The 18,067-nt window shown below is 41.2% G+C and overlaps 1 protein-coding gene across 4 annotated transcripts; it reads left to right on the forward strand.

Annotated features, from left to right (window-relative positions):
- Window positions 1-1,855: 1,855 nt before the first annotated feature.
- GPR75 (G protein-coupled receptor 75) lies at window positions 1,856-11,012 on the forward strand. Of its 4 annotated transcripts, none has more exons than XM_044772419.2 (2): window positions 1,856-2,420; window positions 6,758-11,012. In XM_044772419.2, the coding sequence occupies exons 1-2, from the start codon at window positions 1,915-1,917 to the stop codon at window positions 8,403-8,405; spliced, it is 2,154 nt and encodes a 717-aa protein (XP_044628354.1). In that variant the 5' UTR covers window positions 1,856-1,914; the 3' UTR covers window positions 8,406-11,012. The 4 variants fall into 4 exon arrangements, with proteins under 4 accessions (XP_044628354.1, XP_014698466.1, XP_044628356.1 ...); XM_014842980.3 differs by having other exon boundaries at window positions 2,152-2,420; window positions 6,685-11,012; XM_044772421.2 differs by lacking the exon at window positions 1,856-2,420 and adding an exon at window positions 5,338-5,511 and having other exon boundaries at window positions 6,685-11,012.
- Window positions 11,013-18,067: the final 7,055 nt, after the last annotated feature.

Genomic DNA, 18,067 nt, shown 5'->3' on the forward strand with positions numbered 1-18,067 from the left:
TTTACCCACCTGTTTTCTTAAAAGTGTTTGACCGAATGCTTTGGTGCAAAAAAATTAGGTGATTAGTAGTGTGGACAGAAAGGACCAGTGAGGAATTTTGTTCTGCTGAAAAAATTAACTTTTTCTACATAGTTTTCATAGTTATTTTTGTGGACAAAGAACATTTGTCTTGTTCATATAATTGAGGTGTCTCCCATTGTTGAACATGGAAGTTTTCAGTTTACTACAAATTACACTGCAATGGACATTTTCATATCTTTATGATTAAAACTTTTCTTTAAGTATTTCCTTATGATAGATTTCCAAGTAGTGAGATTTTTAGGTCACGAATGTAAACATTTTAATGGCTCTAATATGTTGTTTTCCTGAAAGTGCACACAGCAGTTTGCATTGCCAGTGAGACTGTGTATTAGGATGCTGGTGTCCCTGCAAATTGATAACCTGTTCATATTTTAACATTATAGTCAGCCCTGCTTGTTTATTTGCAGATTTTCCATTTTTTGAGTACTAAGCCAATGTTCTTTCCAATTTGACTTTGCCGGCACATTTTGTAGACATAATTCTAGTAGCCTTAGCCTTGCTGATAGTACTAACTAGTTCTGGAACTTTGGTAGTTCCTGATTTCCTGATTTTTGTTTTCGTTTGGGGTTTTTTCAGTATGGGGTAATTTTCTCCCCTAAGTGTAACTCTAATGGCAGCATTCCAGCCCAAACCTATTGTAATCTCCTGTCATATGGCCAAATGCCTGGAAATGATCTGCAATTATTTATGCAGTAGCTAATTCTAGTTCATATGGAGAGGAATATCAGGAGTTAGTTTCTACTTTAAATGCTAACTCTGAAAACTGAAGGAGCCTTCTTTTTCTAAGTTGATTCTTTCTAGGGCCAAGGTCACCATTACTGACAACATAGATTAGAACTGCTACATTGCAAGTGGGTGGGGAGTGGAACATTATGAGGGAATTGGAAAATTTTCTTGAAGTTATTTCTAAACAGGATTCTGATAGCATAGTCCACTTCTGGACTGAATGTTACTTCATAAATTATCCAGCCCTTGTCTTTTGATGAAAGCGTTGGGAACTGGGAAAGATAAGTTATACGCATAAATCAAATTCTTTGGTACTTGTTGGTACCAAACTGTTCTTTTTAGACAGATAAAACTATTAGCCGACATGGAGATTTCAGTAGCAATATTCCAAGTATTTTGCTTGAATGGAATTTTCTGGTTTTCTGGCACCAGGGTGAAGAAAAGAGCATTCAAATAGCATTCTCTTTCTAAAGAGTACCCCCAAAAAGGTTAGAAAAGTGGTAAGATCCTAATTACCCAGGTTGGGACACTGAAGGAATACGAGTTTATCTGGCTTTATTTTGTACCCAGAACAGCAAACACTTTAGGAATGTTACTTCATGGCTCTGAAACTAAAATTAAACGCACTTTATGAATTCATTATTTTGGACGTGTGGACTTTAGAAGATCGAAGGTGGTAGTTTTTGGCTTGGTGTTCTTGCTTACTAGAATTAGCCTAGCTTGCATACATAGCACCATTGCTTTTCAAGATTTTTTACATTCAGCGCAGTATTAGATAATGTCCGTGAGCTCTTGGCCTCGTTATTTTATTTGCATGGGTAGTTTCATTTTACTTTGCATTTGTTTCCTAGTAGTTATTCCCCTTGCTGAGTCCCCTCAGTAAATTCATTAATATTTTCAGAGAGCTGAGAGAAGAAAAAAATGTGTGGTACTTTTATTTTACATTAAGTTAAAGTTAGTTTGATTTAAATTCTGTTACAATGACTTGACTTAACAAATTCTGTGTCTCAATGTACCAAACTGAACGATGACGCCAGTGTAATCTAGGAGAGAGAGGATCAGCCGCAGCCCGGAGGAGCTGGGCAGGCCGGCTTGAAAGCACCGGGAATGGGGGGAGGTGGGCGGCGGGCCTGGCGGGAAGCCCAGGGGGGCCCGCGGACCCCGCCCTCTAAGGCCAAGCCCCCGAGGGTCGCTGTGTGCCGTCGGTGCCCCCACTTTTCCTCTCTACCCAGGCCGCTTGCCCCTTCTTCCTCTGTGCCGCAGGGCGCCGGCTCGGCGAACGGCACAACGGCGATCCTGAGAACCCGCGCGGCGCGGGCACGAGGTCGGGGCGGCGGGAGCGGCCGGGCCGCCGGGCACGAGGGAGCCCGCGAGGCGGTGAGGCTGCGGGGGGCAGGCGGGCCGCCGAGGCCTGTGTGTCCGGCGAGGGGGCGGCGCCCTCGGCGTCTCTGTGACAGCGCTCCGCGCCCCCGGCTGCCGCGGCTCCCGGGATGCGCGGAGGCGGCGGCGATGGCGCTGATGCCTCTAGCCCTGCATCCTCCAGGGCGGCGGGCAGAGCTGGGGTCCGGGCTGCGAGATGGAGGAGGAGGGGCGGCGCTGCGGCCACCGGGCAGGTGAGAGGCCGCGGGCCCCCGGGGGAGGACGAGCCCGCGGGGACGGGGAGGGCTGGGAAGCGGCGGGCTGGCGAGGAGCGCGGATGCTCTGGTCCAGGCCTGGCCGCCGCGCACCTGCGCTCCTGGCGCGGCCAGCGGGGAAGCCATCTCGCCCCTGCCCGGCCCGTTCCCGGGCTCCGCCTGGCCGTGGAAGCCCTCCCCCACCGCCCGTGCCCTGGCTGAGCCGTCCTCACCCCACCGACCCTCTGCTGCTGCTTTTACTAGCTTCCCTGGCCCGGCCTAGGCCCTCCTCACCATAACCTCCCCTACCCCGGGGAACTCCGACCCATCGCCAGCCTCTGGCCGCGTCGACCTTCCCTCCCCGCAGTCTCCCACTCCATCCCCAGACTGGGGAGCTCCACAGCCTCCCCATCTCCCTACTACCCCATCAGCTGCTCCGGGCTTCAAGAGATACTTCAACTGGGGAGAAAGAGCATGGGCTCCGAAATCAGATAAATCTGGCTTGAATCTTAGTGACCCTGGGCAAGTCAGCTAACTTCCCTGAGGTTTTCCTGATCAATACAAATACGGTAGGAATAATAACACAGAACCTTGCTCTCTGTGACGGTTGGACTCTGAAAATGCCTGCCCTCGAGGAATTTAAGGCATTATGAGAAAAAAAATGAGTTGGAAGAATCTAGGGCATGAGTTGACTTGTAAAAGCTCATATAAAATGTTTTAATATGTACTAAAATATTAAGAAAGCATGCTAGATTACCAGAGGCTTTTCACATAAAGAGAAATCATTACGGCTGTACAGTAAATTTTCATTTACTCTTCCTTGCTTACTGTTTACTTTAAAATCCTTCCTCCTCAGTTATAACAAGATGCACATGATAAAGTCCATTCCGTCTTATTGCGGCTAATATGCCTGATGTTCTAACTTAAAACTTTTCTGATTTTATGACGTTAATCACATCTTCTTCCAGGACCTGTCTGTGGTCCCAGAGATAAAGAGTAGCTTGTGTGCTTGCATTGAAAGAATGTTGGTAACCTTTATTTAATATTTAGGAGTAGCAAATAGATATAAACTCCCCCCCCCCCCCCACCGCCCCCACCACGTCCAAATCACTGAGTTTTACGGTTTGGCCACCATAACTTCATTCCAAATTGTGACCTCAGCCTCCTCTTTCTTCAAGTCTCAGAAGTTAGTACTGAGACCTGGGTTTATTTTCCCTCCATTTAATTTATTGCTCTTAAAGTTTCTCTGCCAAAACCTTTACTTCTGTCTTCTGCTTTTCCTCCCTTTTCTCTTCCCAGCCTCTGATTCCTTCCCTTTTTTTCTATTTATTCCAATAGGAGTGATTTATAATTACTTTATACTGGAACCATCATTATCAACCTTGCCAAAAGGGCACACAGAAGTATGTATGTGTGTGTGTGCATTCAAATTTTGGGTTCCAGGAACTTTGAGTTGGGAAGGGATTGCAATACGTACCTCATATATTGAGAGTAAAAGAAAGTTTAGTAATTTATGTAAGGCTTCTGGTATAGATGCCTGACATACAGTAACCACCCAATAAATTAAAGCTCCAGTAACTGTCTTCTGACCTGGGGATCCCTCCCTTGATCTCTTTGCTGTTCTGGTTAGCATGGTGGTGAAGAGTGCGGGCTCCAGAGAGGTTGAAATCCATGCTCTGCCGCTTTAAGCTCCGTGCTCTCTGACTTAGTGTTCTCATCCGGAAAAGGTAGATAAGTTATACTCCTGTGTTGTTGGGAGGATTCAATAAGTTCATAGTATGGAGCACTGAGAACAGAGCCTGGCATGTCGTAAGCACTCGGGAACATTCACATGCTAATAATGATACTGATAGTTATATTCTTGACCTAGAATTCTCCTTTATTTTTTTTAATCTATTGAAAAATTTTAAATTTCTTGAAAAAATTGCAGCTGTACAGAAAGTGAAAGTTGTCCCTCAACTGCTCCGGATCTGTTGTCCCCCCGCCCCTCATCCTTGACTAATGTTGGTGACTCATCATCCCATTTTCCCCTTGACGACTCCCTTCCCACACATCTCCCTTCCTAGCCTAGGGTCTGCATCGCTTCCATCACCTTGCTTCAGTATTACCCACTTAATCGACATTTCTCTTAGCATCCTAATTCCAGGCTCCTCCTCCTTCTAATTTCCCCACACCAAATTCCTGCTTTCCTCTTCACCCCTGTTCTTTTCCCTACTTCCAAAGAGGAAACCCTTGCGGGGGCAGGGGCTTTGCTCTAATCCATAGTGTCACTCTCTGCTCTTCCTGCCTCCTCAGATTTTTTCTCTTCTACTTCTTTTTTCATCAGTTAACTCCAATCCTGCAATTAACAATTAAAAAAGAAAACAGTAAAAGGTTGTCCTTTTTACTACATTCATATCAAAAAGGGTTCAGAAACAGGCACTCAGTCTTTTAGTGAAAACAGTAGGCTATTTGTTATTGTTTTTTAAATTCTAATATCAAGAAACAAAAGGTCAGGGTTTGTATTTTTCTCCCTCACAGAACTTTTATAAGGAAGGTAAAGAAAAGTTCATCTCACTTCCCAGTGGAGAAATTCATCATATTGTCGTGATCCGTACTGTTTGACCGTTGAGAATTAGAAGAGGTTTTCTTCTTCCTTCATGAAGGGTGCCAGCTAGTTACGTAGATCTCCCCAGGACTGAAATTTGTCTGGGACTCACTGGCACGGCCGTACTTTTATTGAATGCTGAGACACTTCTGTATTGGGTGGTCCATAGCTGCTGCTGGGAGCCCCCGGTAAGCTCTCACTGACCTGGCCTCTTCTTCTGCACCCCATGATCCAGCAACGAAAGGGTTAACCCCTGGCACAACTGGAGGCCTCTGGGACCCAGCCTGAACTGGGGGTTAAATATTCTGAACACCACTCCTGGACCTCCCCAGTGCCATTGGTTATTTGTAAAATGCTGGATTAAAGCAAGTACTTTTCACTTGTCAAGAGCATTGCGCCAGTCTCCAAGGAGCGAGGTCAGCTGTCCCACTGGAAACATCTTTGGGAGCAGAGTGGGCCCCAGGCCACACAGGGCTTTGGGAGTTGGAACAACAGAAGATTTGTGTGAGTGTATTTTAAATCTCATTGCAAAACAGAAAAAAATTTTTAAGAAAATAAAGGAGCAAAAAGAAAAAGAAGTTATTCTTTTAGAGTAGAGGCTGTGTGTTACTCATCTTTGTACCCAGGGGACCTAGCATACAGCTGGCGTAGGGCGTGTGCATGATAAATGTAAACGGAGTGGATGAGTGTGTGCCTGGGTGCATGCCTCCTGCTTCATCGTGAGGATATTCCTGTTGAAATAATGACAATTCACATTGGTCTAGCAGTTTGGAGTTTACAAAGTGAAGCGATGCTTTGCACCTTGTAAATCTCAAACATGATCGTGACACCCTTCATTACTTTCATTTTTTCCCTCTCAAATGTAGTCCTGCACAAAGTTTTTTCCAAAGCGGTGTATGGAGTTGGCCAAGAAATCAGCAGAGAGAAGAAATTATAAATAATGGAAAATAAGGGATTCTTCCGAGGGGAAGAAAGAGGATTTGTTAGTGATTCGTGGGAATTATGTAAAGGACCACAGGATACTCCAGTGGTACCCTCCTGCTTATATTTCAAGCACATGCTTTTTCTCCTCTCAAGTCCTTCTGCTGCAAAGACCCACTCCCCTTCTCCCAGCCCGTCTGTCCCCCATGCCCCGCCCCTCGCCTTTCCCCCAGCTAGCTCCTCCTCACCAAGACTCCCTTCAGCCTCTTGCAGCCTTTGGGTTGGATTAGGTTCCCTTTCCCTGACTTGCAGCGTGCCCTGCTATCATCTGATTTACCACATTAGGCTGTAATTGCATAGGTAGGTTGATCTCCTCCAACTAGATGGTGATCTCTTTGGCGGGGAGGTTATGTTCTTGTGTCTCCGGTGTCTGGCACCGGCGTGTTTCTAAAAGTAACATCTGCACCCCCTTCCATCAGAATCTAAAAGGGTGACACCCAGGAATCTGCTTTCTTTAACCCTCCCTCCAGGTGATCCTTAAACTAATTTGAAAACCACTGTGTCATAAAACCTAAAATTAGCTGGATGAATGTATTTTGAGGTGTTTGTGCCTTTTCTGTGTTGAGTTTGAGAGGAGAAATGCTTTCTACGCCTTGGGTCAGAGCTCAAGAATTCTAGTGCTTTGAAAGATCATGAGATGACTCTGCTTTCTGCATTAATTCCTTTCTGTTTCTGGGTGTGCATTTCTGTGTGCAGGCTTTTCTGCCTTGGGCCTCTTTTGTCACATATCGCTCATCTGTGAGTTGAAGCCCTGACTCCCTTCCCACAGAAGGAAGAGTCATTTTTCTCTGAAGATGAACTCAACGGACCACCTTCAGGATGCTCCCAACACTACCTTGCTACATGTGCCTCACTCCCAGGGAGGAAACAACACTGCTCTCCAGGAAGATCTCCAGGATCTCATCCACACAGCCACTTTGGTAACCTGTACTTTTCTACTCACAGTCATCTTCTGCCTGGGCTCTTACGGCAACTTCATTGTCTTCTTGTCCTTCTTTGATCCAGCCTTCAGGAAATTCAGAACCAACTTTGATTTCATGATCTTAAACCTGTCCATCTGTGACCTCTTCATTTGTGGAGTGACGGCCCCCATGTTCATCTTTGTGTTATTCTTCAGCTTAGCCAGTAGCATCCCGGATGCTTTCTGCTTCACCTTCCATCTCACCAGTTCAGGCTTCATCATCATGTCTCTCAAGACAGTGGCAGTGATTGCCCTGCATCGGCTGCGCATGGTGTTGGGGAAGCAGCCCAATCGCACGGCCTCCTTTCCCTGCACCTTGCTCCTCACTCTGCTTCTCTGGGCCACCAGTTTCACCCTCGCCACCTTGGCCACTCTGAAAACCAGTAAATCCCACCTCTGCCTTCCCATGTCCAGTCTGATTGCTGGAGAAGGGAAAGCCATTCTGTCTCTCTATGTGGTCGACTTCACCTTTTGTGTTGCTGTGGTCTCTGTCTCTTACATCATGATTGCTCAGACCCTGCGGAAAAATGCTCAAGTCAGAAAGTGCCCCCCCATAATAACAGTTGATGCTTCTAGACCACAGCCTTTCATGGGAGCCCCTGTGAAGGGAGGTGGAGATCCCATCCAAGGTACCATGCCGGCTCTATACAGGAACCAGAATTACAACAAACTGCAGCACGTTCAGACCCATGGGTACACCAAGAGTCCCAACCAGCTGCCAACCCCTGCAGCCAGCCGGCTCCAGCTGGTGTCAGCTGTCAATCTCTCCACAGCTAAGGATTCCAAAGCAGTGGTCACCTGTGTGATCATCGTGCTGTCGGTCCTGGTGTGCTGTCTTCCACTGGGGATTTCCTTGGTGCAGGTGGTTCTGTCCAGCAGTGGGAGCTTCATCCTTTACCAGTTTGAACTGTTTGGATTTACCCTTATATTTTTCAAGTCAGGATTAAACCCTTTTATATATTCTCGGAACAGTGCAGGGCTGAGAAGGAAAGTACTCTGGTGCCTCCAGTACATAGGCCTGGGGTTTTTCTGCTGTAAACAGAAGACTCGACTTCGAGCCATGGGAAAAGGGAACCTTGAAGTCAACAGAAACAAATCCTCTCATCATGAAACAAACTCTGCCTACATGTTGTCTCCAAAGCCCCAGAAGAAATTTGTGGACCAGGCTTGTGGCCCAAGTCATTCAAAGGAAAGTGTGGTTAGTCCCAAGATCTCTGTGGGACATCAACACTATGGTCAGAGCAGCTCAACGCCCATCAACACTCGCATTGAGCCGTACTACAGCATCTACAACAGCAGCCCATCCCAAGAAGAGAGCATCCCATGTAACTTACAGCCAGTAAACTCTTTCGGATTTGCCAATTCATATATTGCCATGCATTATCACACCACTAATGATTTAATGCAAGAATATGACAGTGCTTCAGCCAAGCAGATTCCAGTCCCCTCTGTTTAGAGTCATGGAGGCTGGAGAAATTCTGTAAACTGTTTTTGTTTCTGATACTAATTGATTTTTTTACCACTTTTGTGAGAGCAGTGGTAGATCAAAACGTAAAGATTTAGCTAAACAGTTGGCATTTATGATTTTCTTTTGTCTGAAGTATTAGCATCTATTGATTTACTTTGTGGTTTCCTGATGTTTTAAGATTTGATGTAAAAGTTTATTACTTAGATTTTTACCCTCACCTATGCTCCAATCTTTTGTACTAAACTTTTAAATAGATGCCAGGAATGATCTTGCTACTATGTTAGAGAATGAACTGATTATGATCATTTGAGTCACTGCTATGGGTCTTCAAAGTGTCTATGAGGTGGATTTTTAGAAAAATGTTAAGGTATGATCTTTCCCAATATGTTATTCGTATTAATTGAATTATAAATTTTGATTTGTTGAAGTGTTGAATGGGGAACAATACACTTTTTTGGTAGCAGGCTTGGATAAATGTTATTTTGGATAAATAACATTGTTAAAACAGGAAATCAGAAATATATTATCTACAACTATCCTTACCAAAAATACACAGGCATTAAGTACCTTCCCTTTCATAAGACGGTCAACCAAGAATATAGCATTCTGCTTATTACCATTTCTTATTATAGACATTATTATTTTGTGTCAGTTGAGTAGCTATATAGTTCTTTTAAAAAGAGAGATGCTTTTGCTTGCTAAAAGTGAATTATTCTATTTTGGAATGATCTTACCCAAGAATCCTAGTGAAGAGGACTGCAGCTAAGTGGAGGCTGTTCCTGGGAGAGCAGGAGCTAACTGTGGTCATCTCGGTCAGGGTGCTGTTAGGTGGGAAGCAGTCTAGACTGTCGGGATGTGTTAGACGACCTTTATTATTGCTTAAGAAGACATAAGGATGCGATTGGGAGTGTTCTGATTTATGCTTTCTTTCTGCGTGAGAATGGTTTGTTAACAACCTGGCAAAGAGTATCCAAGTAACTATCTGGAAGTAAGTTTTTTTGTCTTGGTTTGTGTATTAGTGTGGTAGAAAAACTCTTAAGATGATCTGTTTTCAAACTAATTGTCATTTGTCTCCTGTTAATCTTAAACTGGAAATGGGCAGTGAGGAAAAACAGATTAAGTATTTCTATACCTAAAACTAATTTTATTATATACTCTGTGATTCCTAGCATAACAACTGTAAACTCATATTTTTATGTAAAAACATTTTCATTATACAGTTAGCATTTGTACTCACTACAATTTTGGAACTGTAACTGCTAGACACAAGATGAGCATCAAGATACAAAACCTATCTACATGAATTGTTACGTTCAAAAACTGTTATTGCGGATTGCAAGGCACTTTGTTCCTTTGGATGAAAGGTATTCAGTTTAAGACACCCTCTCCCGGCTGTTTCCAAATACAGGGGTCATGAGCCGCGTGGAGAAGACAGAGCAGATGCTCAGCTAGAACTCTGCTCAGCCTCATCAAACAACTTTTACCTTCTAGCATCAGCCAGTCATTTCTAGTTCTGAGATTTAAGTATGAGATATGGGTTTTATTTTGTCATTAAATTCACCTTTTAGCACTATCTTCTTCCCTTCCTTCTCTCCCTTTCTTCCTTTATTTTTGCTATTAAATTTTATAACAGAAAATATTCACTCTCTCACATTTTTTTGTAATTGAATGCTATTTTTGGAAGTCCCTATGACTATTTCAATTGTGCTTTTATATTTTTAATACAACACTATTTTCATTTATTAATACTCTCATGAGATAGGTTAGTATATTACCTCTTTTTAACAAATAATTAAGAAATCTAATATCCTTTCCCAAGATCATTTGAAGAATTGTGGCAAATTAGGAGTTAAACTTTTGTCTAAATTTAGAACCTGATATTTATTCTGATAAGCCAAATAGCTTTATAATAAGTAATATTAATCAAGAATATATTTCACACTTTTTAAGGTATGTATACCTTTTTTGGCCAGGCATTTCAAATATGATTCAATAAAAGAATTTTTTAAAAATAGTATCTACTTGTAAAATTAAAAATGACAGGTTTTCTGTACGACCTTTGAGTTTAAGACAACTTGACCCGTCTTTGGGAGGTAAAAATTATAGCATAAAGAAAACTAAGTTTGTGCATATGAAGTATTCAGTCTCTTTATGCTCATCAAGAAATTACTGATTTAACTTGCATGAAATACACAGTGGGCCAGATTCTTAGCCATCCTCCATGTCTATGTCTATATCTATATGTAGATATAGACAGATATATAGAACTTGTCTCTTCATAACTTATATATGTCTATCTATATCTGTTTCTCCATATAGATATAGATAGACATATGTAACTTCTCTCTTCATAAGGGCTAAAATGAGAACTAAAAGTAATGAGAATTCAGTTGAATACGACTAATTAGCAGGGTATAATAATTAGTTCTCTTGATGCTTTACTGTGATGCAAAGTATGTGATGTATTTCAAACATTTTATAATTGTTCTGATGTTAACCATTAGGCCAGATTTGTACTTCTGATGCTTTTACTGTTCTTTTAAAATAATGTTTGGAAAATAAAAACATTGAAAATCCTAACATTTCTGAATGTCAGATTGCAATACTGTGACTTTCTTTCTCAATCATTTAAAAACCATCAGAGAGGGGGCCAGCCCTGTGACATAGTGGTTAAGTCTGCACACTGCGCTTCAGTGGCCCGGGGTTCGCAGGTTCAGATCCTGGGTGTGGACCTAGCACCGCTCATCAAGCCACACTGTGGCGGCATCCCACATAAAAATAGAGGAAGATTGGCAACAGATGTTAGCTCAGGGCCACTCTTCCTCACACACACACACAAAAATAATCAAAAATAAAAATAAAAACCATCAGAGAATAGCAGTGATCTTTATTGCATGTTGGGTAACAATGGGTTGAATCTCTGAGAGAGTTCTTGCCTTAAGAGACAAAGTAACTTGTTTGGCCACATTTTGCAGCAAGCGTATATGCTCAGGCTAACCAAGAATAATTAACTCCAAAGGTTAATTATTTACTGAACTAAGTTTCTCACCCAGCAGGAAAAGTCTTGACTAAACATTTTAAAAAATTCTTTAAAATGAGATTGATCTGGAAAAAGAGATGGAATTTTGGCATTTTTAGTTTATCAAGCAGGGTTTGGTTTTAAGAATCGTAAAACATTGATTCAAGCAGAAAAGGATTGAATATAAGAAGTTAGATGTCTACTAAATCATTAGGAGCTCAGGGCTCTATGATGGGTCTCCAGGAAAGATTCCACAATAAACACTCCCAGCGTGACCAGCCCGAGAGCTGCTACTGCTCCTACAAGCAGAGGGAGGGAGTCAGGAGGCCTCCTTGGACTTTTGACTCTAAGGACCCCCTGTTGAAGAAGATATCCAAAGATTAGGAAGCTACTGCTCCTGCCACTGCCTGCACAATGAATCTTCTCAACACCTCCAAAGCAAGTGGCCGAATGTCAAAACACTGCTGCAGGACAAATTTAGTTGGCAGAACCCAATTGGCGTTTAAAACCCTAGCTTCTGGTGAATTTGGAAAGTGCAGTTACACTAAAGAGGGAAACTAAAAGGAGGTTCGGAAGAGATCCTGAGTTCCAATCCACTCTGTCCACGATGGTCCACCTTTTTGGTACTCGACATTTACATCCACACTCGAGCCACACTTCTGAACAACAGCAACAGTGCCGTTCACCCACTGGAAGTAATGCAACTTCTCTCATTTAAACAAAAACATGCCTCCTCTCCTCCAGAGAATGGATGCAAAGTCTGATCAATCACTTTATCTATTTATCTGTGACCATCACTCTCCCAATTCAGTCAAAAATCTCAACTTGATATTTTGTAACCTTTTCAACTTGATATTCTGTAAACTAAGGACTAAATTATAAAGTTTACCACCAACAAACACATCTTATAGAAAGTAGCAGGGAAAACAGGGTAAGAACAGGAAATTGGTTGAAAAGTGGAAGAGTGTGTGTGTGTGTGTGTGTGTGTTTGAGACAGGATAGGGAAGAAGATATGGGAGCTAATGCAGTCCTTGCTCACTTCTGTACCTGAGCACGAAGCTGTGGTTTGTATTTTATAACTTCTTTCCTCCACTCCCTGTTTCCTATCCCTTTGCCCTCAGGTAGCACATTATATAGTTTGAGAAAATAAATAACTTTTATAAAGTAGTAGAAGGAAGCAGGTAAAATTTCTGTTCAGTTCTTTAGTCTTAGCTGGATTTCTTGAACTTGCCTGTGCCTCAGTAGTTAATGGGTCAGCCAAGGATTTGGGCAGAATTTGTAGGCAGGGTTTAAGGCTTTGTCTCTGTGACTATCTCCTTGTCAGGATTTTGTCTCTCGTTTTCTAGCTGCTCTGGGTGCCCTGAACTCTCCATCCTCTGATTTTTTTCTTTTTTTTTTTTTAGAGATTGGCACCTGAGCAAACAACTCTTGCCAATCTTCTTTTTTCTTTTTCTGCTTTTTTCTCCCCAAATTCCCCCAGTACATAGTTGTATATTTTGGTTGTGGGTCCTTCTAGTTGTGGCATGTGGGACGCTGCCTCAGCATGACCTAATGAGCAGTGCCATGTCCACACCCAGGATCCAAACTGGCAAAACTCTGGGCCGCCGAAGCGGAGCGGGCACGCTTAACCACTTGGCCATGGGGCAGGCCCCGCATATCGTTTTTTACCAACATTAAAAAGTTTATTGTTTTCACTCCCAATCACATGCTCCTCCCTCCACCCCCAGCCCCACCAGGCTAGAGGTCATTGTTACAGGGCAAGGGCTCGCTGCCCAATGCACATAGAAGCCAAAACTACAGCACTGGCTTTTGAGAGAATAAAAAGCTTTATTGCATGGCTGACCAGTAAAGGAGACAGGAGGCAAAGCTCAAATCTATCTCCCCAAGTGGAAGCAGGGATAGACTTTTAAGGAGTTGGGAGTGGGGATGGTTATACAAAATGCTAATTTGGCAGAATTTGGTTGGAGGGTGGGAGTGTAACAGTTTTATGAGTCTGGTATGCTACAAATCAAGGGACCCCTCACTGCCTTTTTTTTTTTCTAGCTATATATATGTAGGTTTTTTCAATTGAAGTAACATTGGTTTATAACATTATATAAATTTCAGGTGTACATCATTATATTTCAATTTCTGTATAGATTAATTACATCCTGTTCACCCTCCAGATACTAATTACCATCCATCACCATACACATGTGCCTAATTGCCTCTTTCACTCTCCTCCCTCCCCGCTTCCCCTCTGGTAACCACCAATCCAATCTCTGCCTCTGTGTGTTTGTTTGTTGTTGTTTTTATCTTCTATTTATGAGTGAGATCAAATGGTATTTGACTTTCTCCCTCTGACTTATTTCTTTCAGCATAATATCCTCAAGGCGCATCCATTTGTCACAAATGGCAAAATTTCATCATTTTTTTTTAAAGATTTTATTTTTCCTTCTTCTCCCCCAAACCCCCCAGTACATAGTTGTATATTGTTTTTGGTTGTGGGTCCTTCTAGTTGTGGCATATGGGATGTCACCTCAGCATGGCTTGATGAGCGGTGCTAGGTCCACACCCAGGATCCAAACCCTGGGCTGCCAAAGCAGAGTGTGCGAACTTAACCACTTGGCCACGGGGCTGGCCCCAGATTTCATCATTTTTTATGGCTGTGTAGTATTCCATTGTGTATATATACTGCATCTTCTTAATTCATTTGTTCTTTGATGGGCACCTAGATTGCTTCCAAGTCTTGGCTATTGTGAATAATGCTGCAATGTTTCATTAGGCATTTGTGTTTTCATGTTCTTTGGGTGACTACCCAGTAGTGGAATAGCTAGATTGTTTGTTAGTTCTATTTTTAACTTTTTGAGGAATCTCCGTACTTTTCCATACTGGCTGCACCAGTTTGCACTCTCACCAGTGGTGTATGAGGGATCCCTTTTCCCCACATCTTCTCCAAAACTTGTTATTTCCTGTCATGTTAGTTATAGCCATTCTGATGGGAGTGAGGTGATTGATATCTCATTGTAATTTTGATTTGCATTTCCCTGGACCCCTCACTTATTAAATTCCTCATTCCACTTTCTCTTCACATTGAGTTCCATAGTTAGGGGACTTTTGATTCCTGGGCAGCTAGAGGTCATTTGAGGATAAGATTTCCATCTTCTGAACGTGCTCCAGCTGTATGACTTGCAATTTTTGCTCATTGCCCCTACAAAACAACTTTGATTGACATCTTGTTATTGATATAATAGGATACAATAGGGCCAGTATGAAGTGGTGTGTATGATGGTTACATAATCACTACTATCCTGAATTATTTTTACTTAGTGATTTTTTTTTCCTTTTTAACCCCACCCTCAACATTTTATTATGAAAATATTCAAATATACAGAAAAGTTGAAGGACAAATACAGCAAACATGCTGTGTGCCCACTACCTGTGTTCTACAATTGTTAACATTTTGTTATATTTTCCCAGAGAAAAAGAATATATTGTTTCTTGTGCTTAGAAAAGCTGCACTTAACTATTTTGTGCTCCTCAGCAGCAATTATTTGAATTACCCTAAAGGTTACAATGTGAAGACTGCTTTTACAGACTCGTGATTAAAAAACAAAAACAAAATAGAACTCAGAGTGTTTTTTAGAACGTACAGGAAAACAATCTCAGATTCCAGATGAAATGGCAAAAATTGTTGATACGGGTGAGGACATCTGTCATTTTATTTTTTAATATTTTAAAATTGTTTTTGGAAAAAATAATACAAACAAGGGGGGAAAAAACTAGAGTAGAAGAATGTAAATGAAAAGTCTTCTTCTTGTTTCTGAACCCCAGACTTCTGATCCTCTCTGCAGAACCAATAGCTGTTTATATTTCCTGCTTATTTCCAGACCTACTCTATGAACATTTGAATACACATGTAAATACAGTGGTCCCATCCTTATCCATGGTTTCACTTTCTGCAGGTTCAGTTACCTGTGGTCAACTGCGGTCCGAAAATATTAATGGAAAATTCTAGAAATAAACAATTCATAAGTTTTAAATTGCGCACGCTGTTCTATGTAGCATGATGAGATGATCTCGCGATATCCCACTCCATCCCTCCCAGGAGACAAATCATCCCTTTGTCCAGTGCATCCATGCTGTATATGTTACCACCTGTCAGTCATTTAGTAGCCATCTTGTTTATCAGCTCCACTGTCATGGTATCACAGGTACTTGTATTCAAATAATCCTTGTTATACTTAATGATGGCCTCAAGGCGCAAGAATGGTGGTGCTGGCAATTGATAGGCCAAAGAGAAGTCACAAAGTGCTTTCTTTAAACTGGAAAAATGAAAGTTCTCGACTTAATAAGTAAAGAAAAAAATTGTATGCTGAGGTTGCTAAGATCTATGTGAGAACGAATCTTCTGTCTGTGAAATTGAGAAGGAAAAAGAAAGTCATGTTAGTTTTGCTGTTGCACCTCAAACTGCAGAATTTACAGCCACAGTGCATGAGAAGTGCTTAGTGTAGGAAAAAACGTAGTATATGTAGGGTTCGGTACTATCCACTGTTTCAGGCATCCACTGGGAGTTGTGGAATGTATTCCCCTTGGATAAGGGGGGACTGTTATAAACCCAACAAAATAATTCAAGGTATAAAATAAATGCTATAAGAAGAGTATAAAATGCTACCAGAGGGACCAGTTTATTCCCAATGAGAGGTAAGTCTTGATTAAAAAGGTGGGGGCCGGAGAGGGGGACTGATGTATGGAACACACAGAAAAAGTCTGTACCTCACTGAGAGTAAGAATGCTAGCCCCCAGTTGGGTATCCTGGGTTTGAATGTTATCTTTGTGACTCTGGACAAGTTATTTAACCTCTGTAAGCCTCGGTTTCCTGTAGGTAAATTTGAGATAATAACAGTATCTAGTATGATCTCTTTGCAACTTGCTTAAGAAATACTTCTCTATCTTGAAGGCATAAAAATATCCTATTTTTCTATGAAAAACTTTGAAGTTTGGCACTTCACATTTAAGTCTTTAATTCATGAGGAATTGACTTTTAACATATGGCATAAGTTATGAATTCGATTTCATTTATTCCATATGGATAGCCAATTTCCTTATTTATTTTCAATTCCATCTCTTTTATTTATCTGGTTTCCCTGTATACACAGGTCTCTGGGCTCTCTATTCTGTTCCATTGGTCATTTATATATTTTTGCACCCAATATTATGCTCCCTCTCTCACCATATTCCTCTTCAAAAGTGTTGTAGGTGTTATTGACTATGCTCTTGTCTATATATTTAAACATAAGCTTTTTAAGTTCCTCAAACACTATGATGGGATTTTGATGGGAATTTCATTGAATTTATTGGTCAATTTCAGGAGAATTGACATTTTTACCAAAACCAAATCTAATATATAAATATTTTTCTATCTCTTAATTTATTTTAATATTCTTAAATATCTTTCAATACCATTTTATAATTTTTTATTACAGGTCTTGCAAATCTTTTGTTAGACATATTTCTAGGAACTGTATTTATTTGCTACTGTAATTTTTTTAAATTAAATTTTCTGTTTATTGTTGAGGCATAGGAATGTGATACTTTATGTAAATTTTATGCCAATTCTACATCTAATCACTTTGCTAAGCTCTCTTGTTTCTGATCATTTATGTAAAGAATATTTTGGGTTTTCCATGTAGACAGCAATGTTATCTACAAATAATAGTTTTATTTCTTCTTTTCTAAACCTTGCACCTTTTCTTTTTCTTGTCTCATGTGGTTAGCTAGGAAATTCAGTGCAATATTGAACTGAAGTGTTAATAGTGGGCATCCCACTCTGGTTGTTGATTTGAAATTTTCAGCATCTTGGACAGTAGTTGTTATAGGGTTTTGTTAGATATACTTATCAGGTTAAGGCGATTCCCTTCTGTCCCTAGTTTGTTAAGAGTTTTCATTATGAGAGAGGGTTACATTTTATTGAATGATTCTCCTGAATCTATTGAAATGATCATAGGATTTTTTTCATGTAATTTTTTAAAATTTTATTTTATTCAGGTCATAACAGTTTATAACATTGTGACATTTCAGTTGTACATTATTATTTTTCCATTACTAAATGTATGTACCCTTTTACCCCTTATGCCCACTCCCAACCCCGTCCCTCTAGTAAGCACTGAGCTGTTCTCTTTGTCCATGTGTTTGTTTTTCTTCCACATATGAGTGAAATCATATGGTGTTGGTCTTTCTTAGTCCGGCTTATTTCGCTTAACATAATTCCCTCCAGGTCCTTCCATGTTGTTACAAATGGGACAATTTTGTCTTTTTTATGGCTGAGTAGTATTCCATTGTATATATATACTGCATATTCTTTACCTGTTCATCAGTCTATGGGCACTTGGATTGCTTCCATGTCTTGGCTATTGTGAATAATGCTGCAGTGAACATAGAACTGCATAGTCTCTTTGAATTGTTGATTTCAAGTTCTTTGGACAAATATCCAGTAGTGGGATAGCTGGTCATATGTATTTCTATGTTTAATTTTTTGAGAAATCTCCATACTGTTTTCCATAGTGGCTGCACCAGTTTGCATTCCCACCAGAAGTGTATGAGATAGCAGTGTGTGAGTTCCCTTTTCTCCAATCTTCTCCAACTTTTTCTT

Source organism: Equus asinus, chromosome 6, assembly GCF_041296235.1.
Source record: "Equus asinus isolate D_3611 breed Donkey chromosome 6, EquAss-T2T_v2, whole genome shotgun sequence".
NCBI classification, from domain to species: Eukaryota; Metazoa; Chordata; class Mammalia; order Perissodactyla; family Equidae; genus Equus; species Equus asinus.